General features: G+C 41.2%; 1 protein-coding gene across 1 annotated transcript in view; it reads left to right on the top strand.

Moving 5' to 3' along the window:
• The window catches only part of PKN3 (protein kinase N3), a 19,479-nt gene extending 5,339 nt beyond the window's left edge, over positions 1–14,140 (top strand). The window contains exons 4-22 of the mRNA XM_056505156.1: positions 751–880; positions 984–1,135; positions 1,508–1,703; positions 2,001–2,189; positions 2,434–2,543; positions 3,019–3,162; positions 4,150–4,225; positions 5,632–5,818; positions 6,513–6,624; positions 7,452–7,528; positions 8,795–8,861; positions 9,425–9,516; positions 9,873–10,049; positions 10,137–10,199; positions 10,752–10,828; positions 11,323–11,465; positions 11,704–11,811; positions 12,371–12,451; positions 13,276–14,140. Coding sequence (XP_056361131.1) covers positions 751–880; positions 984–1,135; positions 1,508–1,703; positions 2,001–2,189; positions 2,434–2,543; positions 3,019–3,162; positions 4,150–4,225; positions 5,632–5,818; positions 6,513–6,624; positions 7,452–7,528; positions 8,795–8,861; positions 9,425–9,516; positions 9,873–10,049; positions 10,137–10,199; positions 10,752–10,828; positions 11,323–11,465; positions 11,704–11,811; positions 12,371–12,451; positions 13,276–13,488 — 2,394 coding nt within the window. The 3' untranslated portion in view covers positions 13,489–14,140. The remainder of the gene's footprint in view (positions 1–750; positions 881–983; positions 1,136–1,507; positions 1,704–2,000; positions 2,190–2,433; positions 2,544–3,018; positions 3,163–4,149; positions 4,226–5,631; positions 5,819–6,512; positions 6,625–7,451; positions 7,529–8,794; positions 8,862–9,424; positions 9,517–9,872; positions 10,050–10,136; positions 10,200–10,751; positions 10,829–11,322; positions 11,466–11,703; positions 11,812–12,370; positions 12,452–13,275) is intronic.

The following is a 14,140-nucleotide window of genomic DNA, read 5'->3' as shown; positions in this document are numbered from 1 at the left end:
GGGAGCATGGATTACTGGATCAAAATTTGTGTTTTAAGTCTATACACAAATCTCTCTCTCTGATAATTGATGTGGGAGAGAAATTAATTTACAAAGCTTGTTTGCCTAAATCCTAGCTCTTTGAGTCTCAGCATAATGAGAGCACATAAGGGTGGTATAAGAGGTAAGGATGAAGAAAGAAAGCTAAGAAAGCATTGGTGTTGTAACTGAGTTAGTTGGGGTGATGTTTTGATATCACTGAGTTGCTTAGGATAGAGCACAGTGTGTGGTATCTCTTTATATGAGAAAATTTTTCAGATGTTTACTGGATTCATATTTGTTTCATTTTTTGAGTTTAACATAATTGTATTTAAAAGTCAAAAGATAAATTAAAACATTTCAAATCCAAGCTTATTATGAAGCTTAATTCATTAAGACCAGCAGTGTAAGAGGGCTGGGATATTTTTATTTGTTCAAAACCTCTGCTCACAGAACACTGTAAGCACAGTTAACCAGGGAACAACAAGCCTCAATGACTGCAGGATTTGATATTAACTGGGCACATCCTTGACCTGTCCTTTCCCTCTGCAAATGGAGATGGTGATCTCAGAGTCCTTGATCCTCAGTGGTGCCTCCTTTACATAACCACTTGTGCATTCCATTTCAGAGTCAGTTATGACTCTGTGCAAGTACCACCTCACCTTGTATGTGAGCACATCATCATCACCCATTTTTAGTGATCGTGGCTCTCTCTCTGATTCCTTTTGGCAGGAGCGGAAGCTGTTGGCTACAGCTCAGCAGATGCTTCAGGACAGCAAGACAAAGATTGAAATAATCCGCATGCACATTGTGAAGGTATCTCAGTCAGCAGGAGGGATGGAAGATGCAGTGGATCCAGCAGGTAACACGCTTTAGGGAACTGATACAGATGCAGACAGAGCCCTAAGATCCACAGTACTTGGCTGATTTTCATCCTTGCCATGTTTTACCTCCCAAATGGCCAGTGAGGATGGGGACTACCATCAGTGCTTTGGAGCTGCGGATTGAGGAGCTGAGGCATCACCTGCGCATTGAAGCTGCTGTAGCAGAGGGCGCAAAAAATGTGCTGAAGATCCTGGGGGGCAGTCGGGTACAGGATCGCAAATTTTTGGCTGAGGTAAGCAGACATTGCTCAGGCCTTCTTAAGAGGGTGGTTTCATGCCCCCACATTAGTGATTTAGCTTGAATGAGCAGGGTTAACTAAGTTTCTAATTTAAGAATTTCCTGTCTTTCTGTCGAGACAGACTGGGATCACTTTTCCTTGTAGGGATAGCGTTCCTTGCTTTGGTGAAATTTCTCAGGAACATCAGAAGTGACGCTGGTGGGGGTTCAAGCTTTATGGGAAAATATTTGATCTTTGTCCTGTATTAGCAAGATGTTGTCTTGTTGGGTTTTTTCTAAGCTTACTCTAGCTCATACCTCGTCTGAGACTCTCTATGGAAAATTTCTGCCTGCTTTCTGTTCACACTCTTTCTCTTCACACTGGTAGGCTCAGGGTCGTTTGCAAGAGTCCTCTCAGAAGATTGATCTGCTGCGCTTCTCCCTGGAACGTCAGCTCAGTGAGCTTTCTCCTGATCACCCAAAAAGAGCTCTCATCAAACAGGAGCTAGTAAACACTTCCTCCCTGGGAGCCCGGCATGGCAGCATCCAACCCACTTTAGTCATCAAACCTACAGCCCTTACAGGTAAAGGGATTCTGCCTGACATATCGTTGTGAGGAGAACAGAGAGAAAAATTAATTCTATTTCTTCTTGTTATATGGATTATGGATATGGATTTTCTAGGAGCTGGACTTCTGTCTTCTTGGTCAGGCAGAGCTTTATCAGCATACAGATTTGCAGCCTCTTAATGTGGAGTCAGTTTAAACTATTGACCAAGAAATCATGAATCTGAGAAACTCTGGAACCTCTTTGAGGTCAGGCTGACTGGAATCACTTTATCTTTTACATAATAATATTCCTTATTCTCCTAAAATTCCTCAGGAACACTGGAAGTGAGACTGATGGGGTGTCAGGATCTATTGGAAAATGTTCCAGGACGTTCCCGAATGACAAGTTCTTCTCCCATCTGTGGCAGCCCCAGTGATTTGAGGTCCCTTTCCCGGACACGAGTTGGCCTGGGCCTCCATGGCCGTGGTGTGGCAGGAAAATACCGGAATGAGGAGCCATGTAGTGAGTACAAGGGTTCTCTTTTGACCTGCTGGTGGCATATGTGAGCAAGGGGGCTTCTCACTGGGTCAGCCTGGTACAAGTGTTGTTAAAAGAAACCAAATTTCTGCAAAACTAAGAGGGAGAATGAATTGCATTTTTGCCCAGTCCTCCTAGGCTCTCCTGGAAATTGGTTGGGATGTCCACCTTCAGCATGAGAGATTTTCTTTGGTAAAACATTATAATCCATGTTTCCTTCTTTGTCCAGATGAGGTTCTTGCTGTGCTAAAAGTGGACAACAAAGTGGTTGGCCAAACAAACTGGGGACCAGTTAATAACCAGGCGTGGGACCAGAGCTTTGCCATTGAGCTGGACCGGGTAAGTCTGCCTCAGATTCATGTGGTGTTTGCTTTTTCTTTTAACTTTACCTGATTTGCTAAACAAGCCATTCCACTTAGCTCAACCCTGTATTGCTGCTGTCCCCATATCCTTTGATTTGCCAGTTAGCTCTGCTGAAGGCAGAGCATCTCTGTCAGAGATTCAGATTGAGCAGCATCTGCTGTCCTTCTCTCCTTATCTGAGCAGTTTCATTTCATCTTATCAGCAAAGCGGCTCTTAGGGATTTCTAAATGGCGAACCAAGACAGCAACCTCCAAGATGGTCTGCAGCTAAGAAGATCTAAGAACATCAAAAGCAAGGAACAGAAGCACTAAAGAAGTTTTTTGTGCATACTCTTTAGTTTACAGATTTTTTTATTTTTTTTTTACAAATACATGTGCCATTTCCAGAGCATGGAGCAGTATATAATTATTCTGCCTTTGTTTTCTCCCCCACCATTCACTCATCCCACCAGTCTCGTGAGCTAGAAATTGCAGTTTATTGGAGGGATTGGAGAGAACTCTGTGCAGTGAAGTTTTTGCGTTTGGATGATTTTCTTGATAATGAACGTCATGGGATGTGCCTCTCGCTGGAGCCTCAAGGAATGCTTTTTGCAGAGGTATAAATGTAAGCTTTGTTTCTTTTTCAGGGAATTCTGTCTATTTAGGGTGTCTGCCCTGAAAGCAGTCGTTCAACCCAGAATACAAGGAATGGAAGAAGCAATAATCTAGACGGGTAGAGTGATACCTGAAATCCTCTTGCATCAATAGCCCATATAAGAATAAGGAACAACATGATAGAATAGATGTGCACATGCCATAGCCTAGAGTGACTTTTCAGCTGCTCCACTGTAATTATGTGTGTGTGCTGTGAAAATTCATTCGTTTTTATTTGCTTTCATTATGAGTCATTGGTGGCACTTTAATTAAACATATGGCTTAATGGTCAGGATTGAATCACAGAGACTGTAGAATCAGAGATCCAAACTCCCTCTGGCTATGCTTATTTTATCATCTTTCTGAGGCTAATAATAGTTTGAAGTACCATCAATGTAGAGATCATCTCGATAATCCCTTAAAAGCCTCAGTATTTTCTCCTCTGTGTTGTGATGAAAGTTCCTGTGGTTATCATTCCAAAGTAGGATCTGAACCTCATGTACCAAAATTTGCCTCTTCTCCCTGCCTTCATGTTTTTTGTGGTTTGTTTGTAGCATTCGGTTTTGGTTTGTTTTTTTTTTTTTTTTTTTTGTTTGTTTTGTTTTTTTTTTTTACTTCTGTGCCATGAACTATGTTACGCTACAAATGGGCGTGTTCTTTATACATGGCTTCACAAATGATATAAAGGTTTTGGGAGATACAAGTTGATATTAATTCTGGGCATTTTCTGAATTTCAGGTAGCAGATAATTCCAATCTCTAAACTCACAACTGAAGTAGAAACTGATTTAGGGGTGAATCTGAAATAACTGAGTCTGGAGTCTGGGAGTGACTTGAAATTTGCTAAACAGATAGGAAGGGAGATTTTGATGAGAAGACAGGCATGTGTGAAAATTTGGGTTTACAATTCAAATGCAGAATCCTGACAAATCCCTTTTGCTTCTCTGACAGGTGATGTTCTGTAATCCTGTCATTGAGAGGAAGCCAAAACTGCAGCGTCAGAAGCGCATATTCCCCAAACAGAAAGGTGAGGTGCTGGAGAAGTGACTGTCCAGGGTGAGAGCAGGGCTTTGCACAAGCAGGTTCTGCTGTCCTCTCAATCTGAGAAATGTTAAAACTCTTGCTAATTACTGTGTATGTGAAAGTTTGTTCAGCTACAGGAAGCGCAGGCAGTCTAGCTGCAGCACCATCTGTAATGTGGTAATGTCGTGGTGCTGTTACTCACAATTGACATTGCTAGGAGGATCTAATCCTAGTTATTTAGCAGGCTACTTAGCTCTGGGGACTCCAGCATTAGAAGGACATGGACCTCTTGGAGCAGGGAGGGCCACGAAGATGTTCAGAGGGCTGGAGCCTCTCTGCTCTGGACACAGACTGAGGGAACTGGGGCTGCTCAGCTCAGAGAAGGCTCTTGGGAGACCTTGGAGCCCCTCCCAGTGCCTTAAAGAGGCTCCAAGAAAGCTGGAGAGGGACTCTGGGAAAGAGCCTGAAGTGACAGGACAAAGGGAGAACGGCTTCCCACTGATAGGGCAGGATTAGATGGGATATTGGGGAGAAATTGTTCCCTGTGAGGGTGGTGAGGCACAGGGTGCCCAGAGAAGCTGTGGCTGTGCCATCCCTGGAAATGTCCAAGGCCAGGTTGGATGGGGCTTGGAGCAACCTGGAATAGTGGAAGGTATCCTGCCCACGCCAGGGCGTCTGAATTATATGGTCATTAAGGTCCCTTCCAACCCAAACCATTGCATGATTCTATAACAAGATCCAGGACTCAAACTGTACTAATTTACCAGCCATGCTGTTACTGGTGAACAGATATTGGAAGGTTTTCTGGAAAACTCTTAATTACAGAACTGTAGCATGAACAGGCTACTGACTATCAAGTCTCTAGAGCTGGCATCTCAGATTTATGAGATTTGTGAACTGGAATAGCTTGCATTCTTTCTTATTTCTCTGCAAATTCTTTCATTTGAAGCTGAATAAGGCAAAACTTTACATACTGAGCTTTTGTGGCAGTGAGGATAAATGAGATTTTATATTTATACTCTTCAGGAAGTAGTAAAAATAATGAAAATATCCTAAATGTTTTACTCTTTTTAACACATTTTCAGAAACTTCCTGTTAACAGGCTGCGCAATTAAATTGTAGCGTTGAAAGAGAAGAAAACCTGACTTGAAGTAAAATCAATTTTTAATGTTCTATTCAATTTCAACTTGAAGATGGTTATGGTATAATATGCAGCTGAACTTGAGTGAAATAGCAGATCTGTTTCATCATCATCATTAATCTTTATTCCCTGAAGAAAACCTCATTCTCCCAAGGGTGAGCTACCCTTTGAGGGTAATCCACAAGTGTTTGGTTGAAAACTAGTTTTACCCTATGAGACTGTAATTTGTGTGTTGTAATCTTACTGGTGTTTAACTCTGACTCCTCCAGGGAAGGAATTTCTCCGAGCTCCTCAAATGAACATGAATGTTGCAGCTTGGGGTCGCCTGATGATGAGTTTCCTCCCTCCCTGTAGTTCCATCAGCACTCTGAGTCCCCCACTTCATGATCCCAATCACACAGATTTTCCTCCAGTTTCCCCACAAAGTCATGGTGATTCAGTGTCCAAATTGAGTAGGTAAGTGATGACCTGAGTGTTGTGTAACACTCTGGAATGAGTGTGGGGTAGATCTTAAAATTCTGTTGTACCTTACTGAGGTGGAAGAAGACACTAATGAGAAAAATTTATCTGTCTAAAAAAAAAGGTGCACAGTTTCGGTGCTCAGAAGGAAAGAAAATTCCATTCATTAAACGTCTTCACCAGTACAGTAACTTATCTATGCAAGGTTGCCATGTGATTGTTGTGATAAAAGTGAGCTCTGCTTTCATGAGTAATGTAGCACTCAGAAGGGACATAGTTGAGATTTTCAATGTGCTATAGAAGAAAATTTCCCCCAAAATATTTTTTTAATGTTCTCTAAACAGTATTCCCACTGATGCACAGGACTTAGGAAAGAAAAAAAATTGACTCAGTTACTGTGTTGCTATTAAAATCAAGATTTCTTAAATTCTTTACTTATTTTTACATACCTCTGTTTCGTTAATTTTATAGCATCAGAGACCCAGTGTTAGAATGTGAGTCTAACCAACTTTTAGTAAATTTAGAAGAGAATATATCTTGTTGGTACTTCACAGACTTATGGTGTGAGTCAGGGTGTCCTGTTGTGCAGTGATTTGGACTGAACTAGCGCAGCAGAGGTGATGCAAAGGTGTTTGTGTACAATGCTCTGCTCTAAGGCAAAATTTCTTTCAATTCTGTCTTACAAATACAGTGACTTCCCTGTGGCTAAGTTTGCATTTGCTGATGAAGCACCACCCAAGCCTCCTCGCCTTTTTCTGGTGGCCAATTCGAAGGAGTCAACATCATCTCCTGCAGATTCTCCGGTAAATCTGGGCTAATTGGGAATGTTGTCTTTGTTGCTTGGTGTTCTTTCAAGGCCTTGTTCCTCTTATTTGTTTATTACTGAAGAAATTTGCTGTACTTCAGGCAGGTACCTCATTAGCTGGCTGATCTCCCAAGAATTCAGAATCCAGTGAACTATTGTGGCATGGAGTCTTCAAAAAGAGTTGCACTTTTTCTTTTTTCTTTTCTTTTTTTTTTTTTTTTCCTCTTTTTGAAAAATTATGACTTGCTTTTCTTGGAGAATCAAAATGGGAGGTCAGCATTGGGAGTTCAGGGCAAGAGTGCAGAACAGACTGCACAGAGAAAGCAGGGAAGGAGGGTCAGCAGGCTTCAGGAGCAAATGAGGTTCTTTGTCATTAAAGAAACTGGGCAAACCCAAGAGCAGCTCTGCTTTTCTGACAGGAAGGAGCAGGAAAATTGCTTTCAGCAGTAAAATGATCTGTTCTACCACATTTTACCCTTTCTCATTTGGTTTTTGTGACAGAGGAAACTGCATTCTTTGATCATTTTGACTCTTGACATGAGATGCCATTTTCTAGGAAGTAAATGTTCTATCCTAGACTTTTAAAAGTGTTTTTTAAATTAAATATCTGACCCTATAAAATTATTGAACATGGGAATAGTTTTATGTTCTCATAAATAATCTGTTTTTATGCTACTTAGCTCCAAGCAGAGACAATAACTGCCTGCAAAAACATGTGTGTGGTCATGCTGGATCCTGACAGAGGAGAAAAGTTGGATATGGGTGCTCAGGTTAGACTTGGTGATTTCAGAGAATGACCCACTGTATTTTTCTTTCTCCTCCTAGTGCCTGAAGAGGCTCCATGTTGAGGAGAAGTCTTGCAGTTCTCCTGTAAGAGGAATTCCAATCCCAGCGTCTCCAAGGTAACTGTGGATAGCATGGGCTGTCTTGGGTCACAGATTAAAGAGTCACTGGGCTCAAATTTTTGAGCATGAAGTCTAAAATTCTGCTCAAGGTGTGCTTTGGTTTCTCAGCAGCAAATTCTTAATGCTGAAAATACAGTGAAAAATCTGAACTTGTCTAAATGTCTGCCGTGTCTGTTCATTAAACCAAACAGCCTATTGGTAGACTGTGCACTGCAATCTAAGAGGTGATTTAGGGGAAGATAAAGTAATTTAACTGCCTTCAAGAGCTTCCTTGTGTTTGAAGTGCTGTGGTGTAGTATATTTAGATGTGTTTGTGTTAAGCAATACATTCCAGAGCTACTTTTGGCATCCCTCATACTCTTCTATTTCTATTGATTTGCAGTACATTGTCTCTCATTATGACGGGAGGCATAAAACAGGAAGTTGATTATAGTCTGTGGCTTATACAGACACATTTTGCATGTATCAGGGACACACAGCAGTAAATATACCCAAGACAAGTAAAAATCCCTTTTACTATTGTTGAATAAAGACTGACTTAACAATCAGAAATAGCAAAATCTTCATGGACAGATACTCAGCTCTTCATTCCACTTTACTGGAGGAGTATGGAGTGTGTCTGTTGCCTTTTAAAAATGATGCTAGACTAAAGCATTTAGGGTGTAAGTTGTTTTGGTTTTTAAATTATTTGCTAGCAATATTTTAGCCTGAGTTTCCTTAATAACACCTTGTGGCGGACGTTACATTCTATGACATCTCTTTGTTCAGCTGTTTTCTTCCAACAACATGTTGTTGTCCCAGTGTGTTTAATTTCCAGTTCTTGCTTGAGATCTTTTATTCTTCTTACACCCTTGTCTTCCTAGCACTGTACACATGTTCATGTCTGATTACAATTGGTGCTGAGCCTGCTTAAAGGAGTGTAGCTGAAATTGAGTTTTACTACCCTAAGGATGGGGGTGGAGAGGAACTAATTCTGATATTGAAAGTAACTGAGAGAACAAGTCTAGAGGAGTCAGAATTGTTGCTCCTGTTGCCAGTACAGGTGGAAGTCAGACTGCTGCCAATTTCCTTACATCAGGGTTACCTTCTTCTTTCTTAGGAGGCAGAACAGCAGCACAAATTTTAGTTGTCAGGATTAGGTGAGGGGTTGTTGGCACAGCTTTCCTTTTTGCTGTACAGAGCTTCTTCCCTTGACATAAACACACAATCCTTTGTTATGTGCTCATGCATCTCTTGGGTACTCTCTTCTCTGTTTTTCTGCAGGAAAAGGATAGTGCAGCTTGAGGATTTTCACTGCATCGCTGTGTTGGGCCGTGGCCACTTTGGGAAGGTAGTAGAGAAGTACCAGTGGTGGAGGGCAGTGGTTGTGACAGTGGGTCTCTGTCTGGGGGTCTAAATGAAAACACTGCAGTACAGGAGATATCTGTTGCAGGGCAGATATGGAACAACAAATCCAGCCCAGCAGCTGGTAAATGTTGTTAACAGTCAGAATTCCTGAGGATTTGTGACTTCAAAGCCTGGAGAAAGCTGTCCTGAGAGTGCTGAGAGTGCTAAATCAAAGCACACCATTACCATTCCTTTCATGAGGACACTAGTGGAAGAGCTTCATTCTAAAACTCTGCATAGCTCCCTCTGTGAGAGCTCTGAGATGCTCCTAAAGCACTGGGCCAGCTGTGATAGTACTGTTTGGCAGAAGGACATAACTTACACTGACATCCTTCTGGACTGCTGCAGAACAAGGAGCAAAACAGAAGTGCTCTGTTTTTTGAGTTCCTTGAGTTTTGAGGATGACTGTCTGGAGTGGATGGAAATAGTTGGTGTCAATTTGAGTTAAAATAATCTGATAAGAAAATATGAGATTGTTTGAAGTACAGCTTTTCTGTTGTCTTTCAGGTACTGCTGGCCCAGTACAAGGCAACTGGGAAGCTGTATGCCATCAAAGCCTTGAAGAAAAAAGATATTATTAGGAGAGATGAAATTGATAGGTGAGTTTTGTTGAGAGACAGTACTTTTGCCAGAGGCTGCATTATCACAACTGTAATCAAATGTTAGCAGGTATGGTGTGTGCTGGCTGTGGTACTCTTAAGGTTAAATGTGACCTTAAGGCTTGGCTAACTAAAATCAGAAATAAGGAAACTTAGAATAGTGTCTAACTTCTGTAAGAATGACTCCTGAAGAAAACTCAAGGTTTGGTAGTATATAAGGCAAATATTATATTAGCCCTCACTTTTTATTTCTCTGACTTAAGATGTAAAGATTTTCTTCATCCTCTCTTTCTCAGAACAGGCTTTTCTGCTGAGTCTGTTTAACACTGACATTTTCATTCTTTGAATCCTGGCAGCTTGAACTGCGAGAAGCGAATCTTTGAGGTGGTCAATTCTTCTGATCATCCATTCCTTGTGAACATGTTTGCATGTTTCCAGACCCCTCATCATGCCTGTTTTGTGATGGAATACACTCCAGGGGGGGATCTGATGATGCGCATACATGAAGATGTCTTTCCGGAGCATACGGCACAGTGAGTGAGAATTAGTCTTGTATCCAAGTACTATAAATTTTTAACTTGAATCTCATATATTGCCTGATAACTATTTCTGTCTTTTAGGTTTTATACAGCCTGTGTAGTCTTGGGGCTCCAGTTCTTGCACGAGAAGAAAATTGTTTATAGGTAATGCAGCAGGGACTCAAGACAGTTCAGCAGCTTGAAGGTTGACTTTTCCTGTAGCTGTATCTGGAGCTCACTCTCTTGCTGGGGTTTCTAATCTTTCTGCCTGTCTTTATTTTCCCTGCCACTATCAGCATGTTCATCGTGCTCACAGTAGAGAAAGTCACCTAGAAGCTATTCATCTGGCATGTTGCAGGTGATTAATCCTCTGTGACATATCAATACATTCTGGGGGGCACCTGTAAGTCACTGCTTTCTTTTTCACTGGGATAGGTAATTTGTCATGCTGTTGTGGGAGCTCTTTTCCAGATGAATAAGCCCCACCCAGCTCCAAGCTGCTTTGTGAGCCTTTCATTTAGGGGAAAATATCAATCGGTTAAGGGGAATCTTCCAAATAATGCATGATTAAACCAAATGTAGACTTTACTCAACCTAGATTTTATTCGCTTTATTAACATCTACCTTCTGCGTCTTGCAAAAAAAAAAAAAAAAAAAAAAAAATTGGGTGACAGCCCTCAGTCTTCTTCCACTGTTTTCTTTCATCTTTGCCTGCAGGGACCTGAAATTGGATAATCTCCTTTTAGATGCTGAAGGATTTGTGAAGATTGCAGATTTTGGATTGTGTAAGGAAGGTGAGTAACTGGAGAAATTGAAATTGAGCCATCAGGATCAGTTTAGGATCTGGGCTTTAGTACGTGTTTGTGTGTAACTTGTATTAATCCCCATTAAAAAAATTAAAATCAAAAAAGCCAAACAACATAAAACCCCTCACCTTTCTGTCCATGATGAATTTGGGAAGAATACCATGTTGTATAATCTTCAAGAGGCTTTTGAAAGCATTTAAAATGTGCTTGTTTGCTCAAAGGAGCCAGAATATAGGATAATATAAAACATGTAGATGAGTAAATGAGCAGTGGAACATGCAGGAAGTTCCCTTGAGTTTGCTGTTTATTTATGCATTGTCTGGATATTTGTTATTTGGAGTCGTTGGGGGCCAAAGGTTTTACACGTCTCACTGGTAATTCCCCTTGCCCAGATAACAAACTACAGCTCTCAGCAGGTGAGGCTGCATCAGATCCATTCAGTAACTTGTGCTGGATTTTACCAAAGTGTTCTTTTCCTACAGGAATAGGTTTTGGAGACCGGACAAACACCTTCTGTGGCACCCCTGAGTTTCTGGCCCCAGAAGTGCTGACGGACATTTCATACACGCGGGCAGTGGACTGGTGGGGCCTGGGTGTGCTCATTTATGAGATGCTCGTTGGTGAGGTAAGGCCAGCTTCTCTCAGGGGCTCTCACTAACCAGGTTTAGGGACCTGACCACCTGAAGTAAAATTTTGCTAAATGTGGCCAACTATTTATTAGCACTTCAGTTACATTTTTCCCATTCACAGTGCTTGCCAAACAGTAATTAAACCATACAACTCCCTGCTATCCTCATGCTTATTTAATAGTGAGGAATGGGTGCTTGCTATGTGGATTGAATAACAGAATGTCTCAATTGCAGTCACCATTCCCTGGAGATGATGAGGAGGAAGTCTTTGACAGCATTGTCAATGATGAAGTCCGGTATCCACGATTCCTTTCAACTGAAGCACTTTCCATAATCCGTAAGGTAAAGGGCTGATGGGTCTCTGGGAGCCTGAGGAATTTGCATTTACTGTGTAAGTAGATCCAGAGGGACTTGATTAGGATTCTGTAGCATTTGTGTGTGTAATCTGGAGCTGCCTACATAGGCTAAGGAAATATTTAAAATTTGCATGTATTTTTTCTTCCTTCTCTTTACATAAATGCAGTTCTTCTGTGTAAGGATGACTAAGCAGGCTGCTTACTGTTCCTGCTAAGTCTGGCACTGAGAAGTGTTGATTCAAGGGCAGGAATGTCAGAGCCATTCAGTGGAAATGGCTGGATTCAGTTTTTTGAACGTGACTCCATAGTCACAGTTAAGCTGAGATGCTCCATGCGGATTATGGCAGGTGTCTTATTGCTGTTGGCAAATTGTTTACAAGGAACTTGGTCTGGGTTATTCCTGGCAGATAATGACCTTGGTGCAAAGTGAGAATGAGGAAACACCAAGGGATCAATCCACCTCCCTTCTTTTGTTTTTCTCTCTGGAATGTTATTTCTATCCATGCTTGTTCCCATTGTTTAATTTTGAACTGATACTTCTGCAGCTGCTTCGGAAATGTCCAGAACGTAGGCTGGGAGCAGGAGAAAAAGATGCAGAAGAGATTAAAATTCAGCCCTTTTTTAAGGTAGGAACTTGGTTTGTACCTCTCCCTTATTTCTTGTGTTTGTGCAGAGAGTGATTTGCTATCTGTTGGTATTGAGGCTTATTTCCCTTTGTTAATAGGGAGATCTTAGTGATAGTTTCTGTTGCACCTCATTGCTCCATTCAGGAATATGTGTTTCAAGTCTTGCTTGAAATTACATCCCCCAAGTCTATTTTCTGGGATCTTTATGCTTCCAGAGATAGTTTATTTCTGATTGTGCTCCTTCTGTGTATAAATATACTTAACTTTAGAGACATGAACAAATATTCCTTTTAAAATCAAACTGCAGCATCAAAGATGTTAGCTAGTGATGACAGTGATTGTCAGTCAATTTGATCACCTGCATTTGCATGATACACATGACTCTTAAGAGAAATGGAGGTTAAATTGCTTTGTGTCAGGGGTATGTGTCTGTTCTAGGCAAATGTTGCCATCCCTCCTCATTATTACTCATCTGCCCACAATTTTTTAGCCTTATAACCCTTGTCTGGCTTTGCACTGGAGAAGAAAAGAACTTGGATGTCAGCAGAAATTGCTGGGATCTACAGATTCACCTGGCCATGGCTGAGTTACAGTTTTGTTCCTCCTATATACAGCTGTAGCTGTAAAATACACTGCATGGAATCTCTGCACTACTTCCTGTGCTGTTTGTTTTGGGCCTTTTTTCAGTTCCTCTTTTTTTTAATTAGTAGAAATAAGACATGTTGCAAATGATCCGTAAGGGAGGCTGCAATTCTCCCTCTGACTTCCACATTTCATAAATAATCTTTGTGTCACTCTGGCCTGTTGCCTTCTTTTTCTTACAGGGAATTGATTGGGATGCCTTGTTTGCCAGGAGGCTGAAGCCCCCCTTTGTGCCCACATTAAGAGATCCAACTGACATCAGCAACTTTGATGAAGAGTTCACTTCCCAAAAGCCAATCCTTACTCCTCCTGAGGAGGCTTCTCTCCTAACCCGTAAGGAGCAGACTGTCTTCAAGGACTTTGACTTTGTTTCCAGACACCTTTTAACTGTGTGATTCCTGGGCTACAAAAACACGAAGAGATTGTTACCACCTTGAGAGAACAGAGAAGACTTTGCATGGCCAGTGGAAAGGCTAACAGGATTTGTAGTACAGGTAGTGCTGATGGCCCCAGGATGAGGTGCCCTGCAAGCAGAATTAACCTGCTGGGTTTTCCAGCCTCATTTGTTGGAAAGATCCTGGATGTCAGTTACCTTTAAGAAATAATTAACATTTGACTGGGTATATCTTCTTCTGTCTTTGAATGTAAATGAAATTTGGAATTTAAGCTGGACTTGATGAAATCAAATCATCTCTAGAACCCAGGTTACTCTCTGCAAAAAGCCTAAGTAGTGTGACCTTTTTAAAGTTGTAGCAAAGCAGGGGAATGGCCACTCTCACTGATTTTCTAGAGCTGCAGCATTCCCTCCTGGTAATAGTTTTATGCCATTTCCCATTCTTAAAATTGTGTATGCCAGACAAGGAATGGATTTTAACATTACCAAGACAATGATGTTTGATAATGATCCATGTGATTTATCAGAAGGAAGATTAATCTTTCTACTTAAGCTATTGATTTTAAGGATATCAAACTCTACAGCTTTGCACATGTTTTTTTCTTTTTTGAAAATAAAGTTACCTTTCCATATAATAAATATTCAGCTTTTCA

The sequence above is a fragment of the Oenanthe melanoleuca genome, chromosome 17, assembly GCF_029582105.1.
Source record: "Oenanthe melanoleuca isolate GR-GAL-2019-014 chromosome 17, OMel1.0, whole genome shotgun sequence".
Lineage (NCBI taxonomy): Eukaryota > Metazoa > Chordata > Aves > Passeriformes > Muscicapidae > Oenanthe > Oenanthe melanoleuca.
The sequence above is the reverse complement of the archived record's forward strand: the minus strand, read 5'-3'. Positions and strand labels throughout refer to the sequence as shown.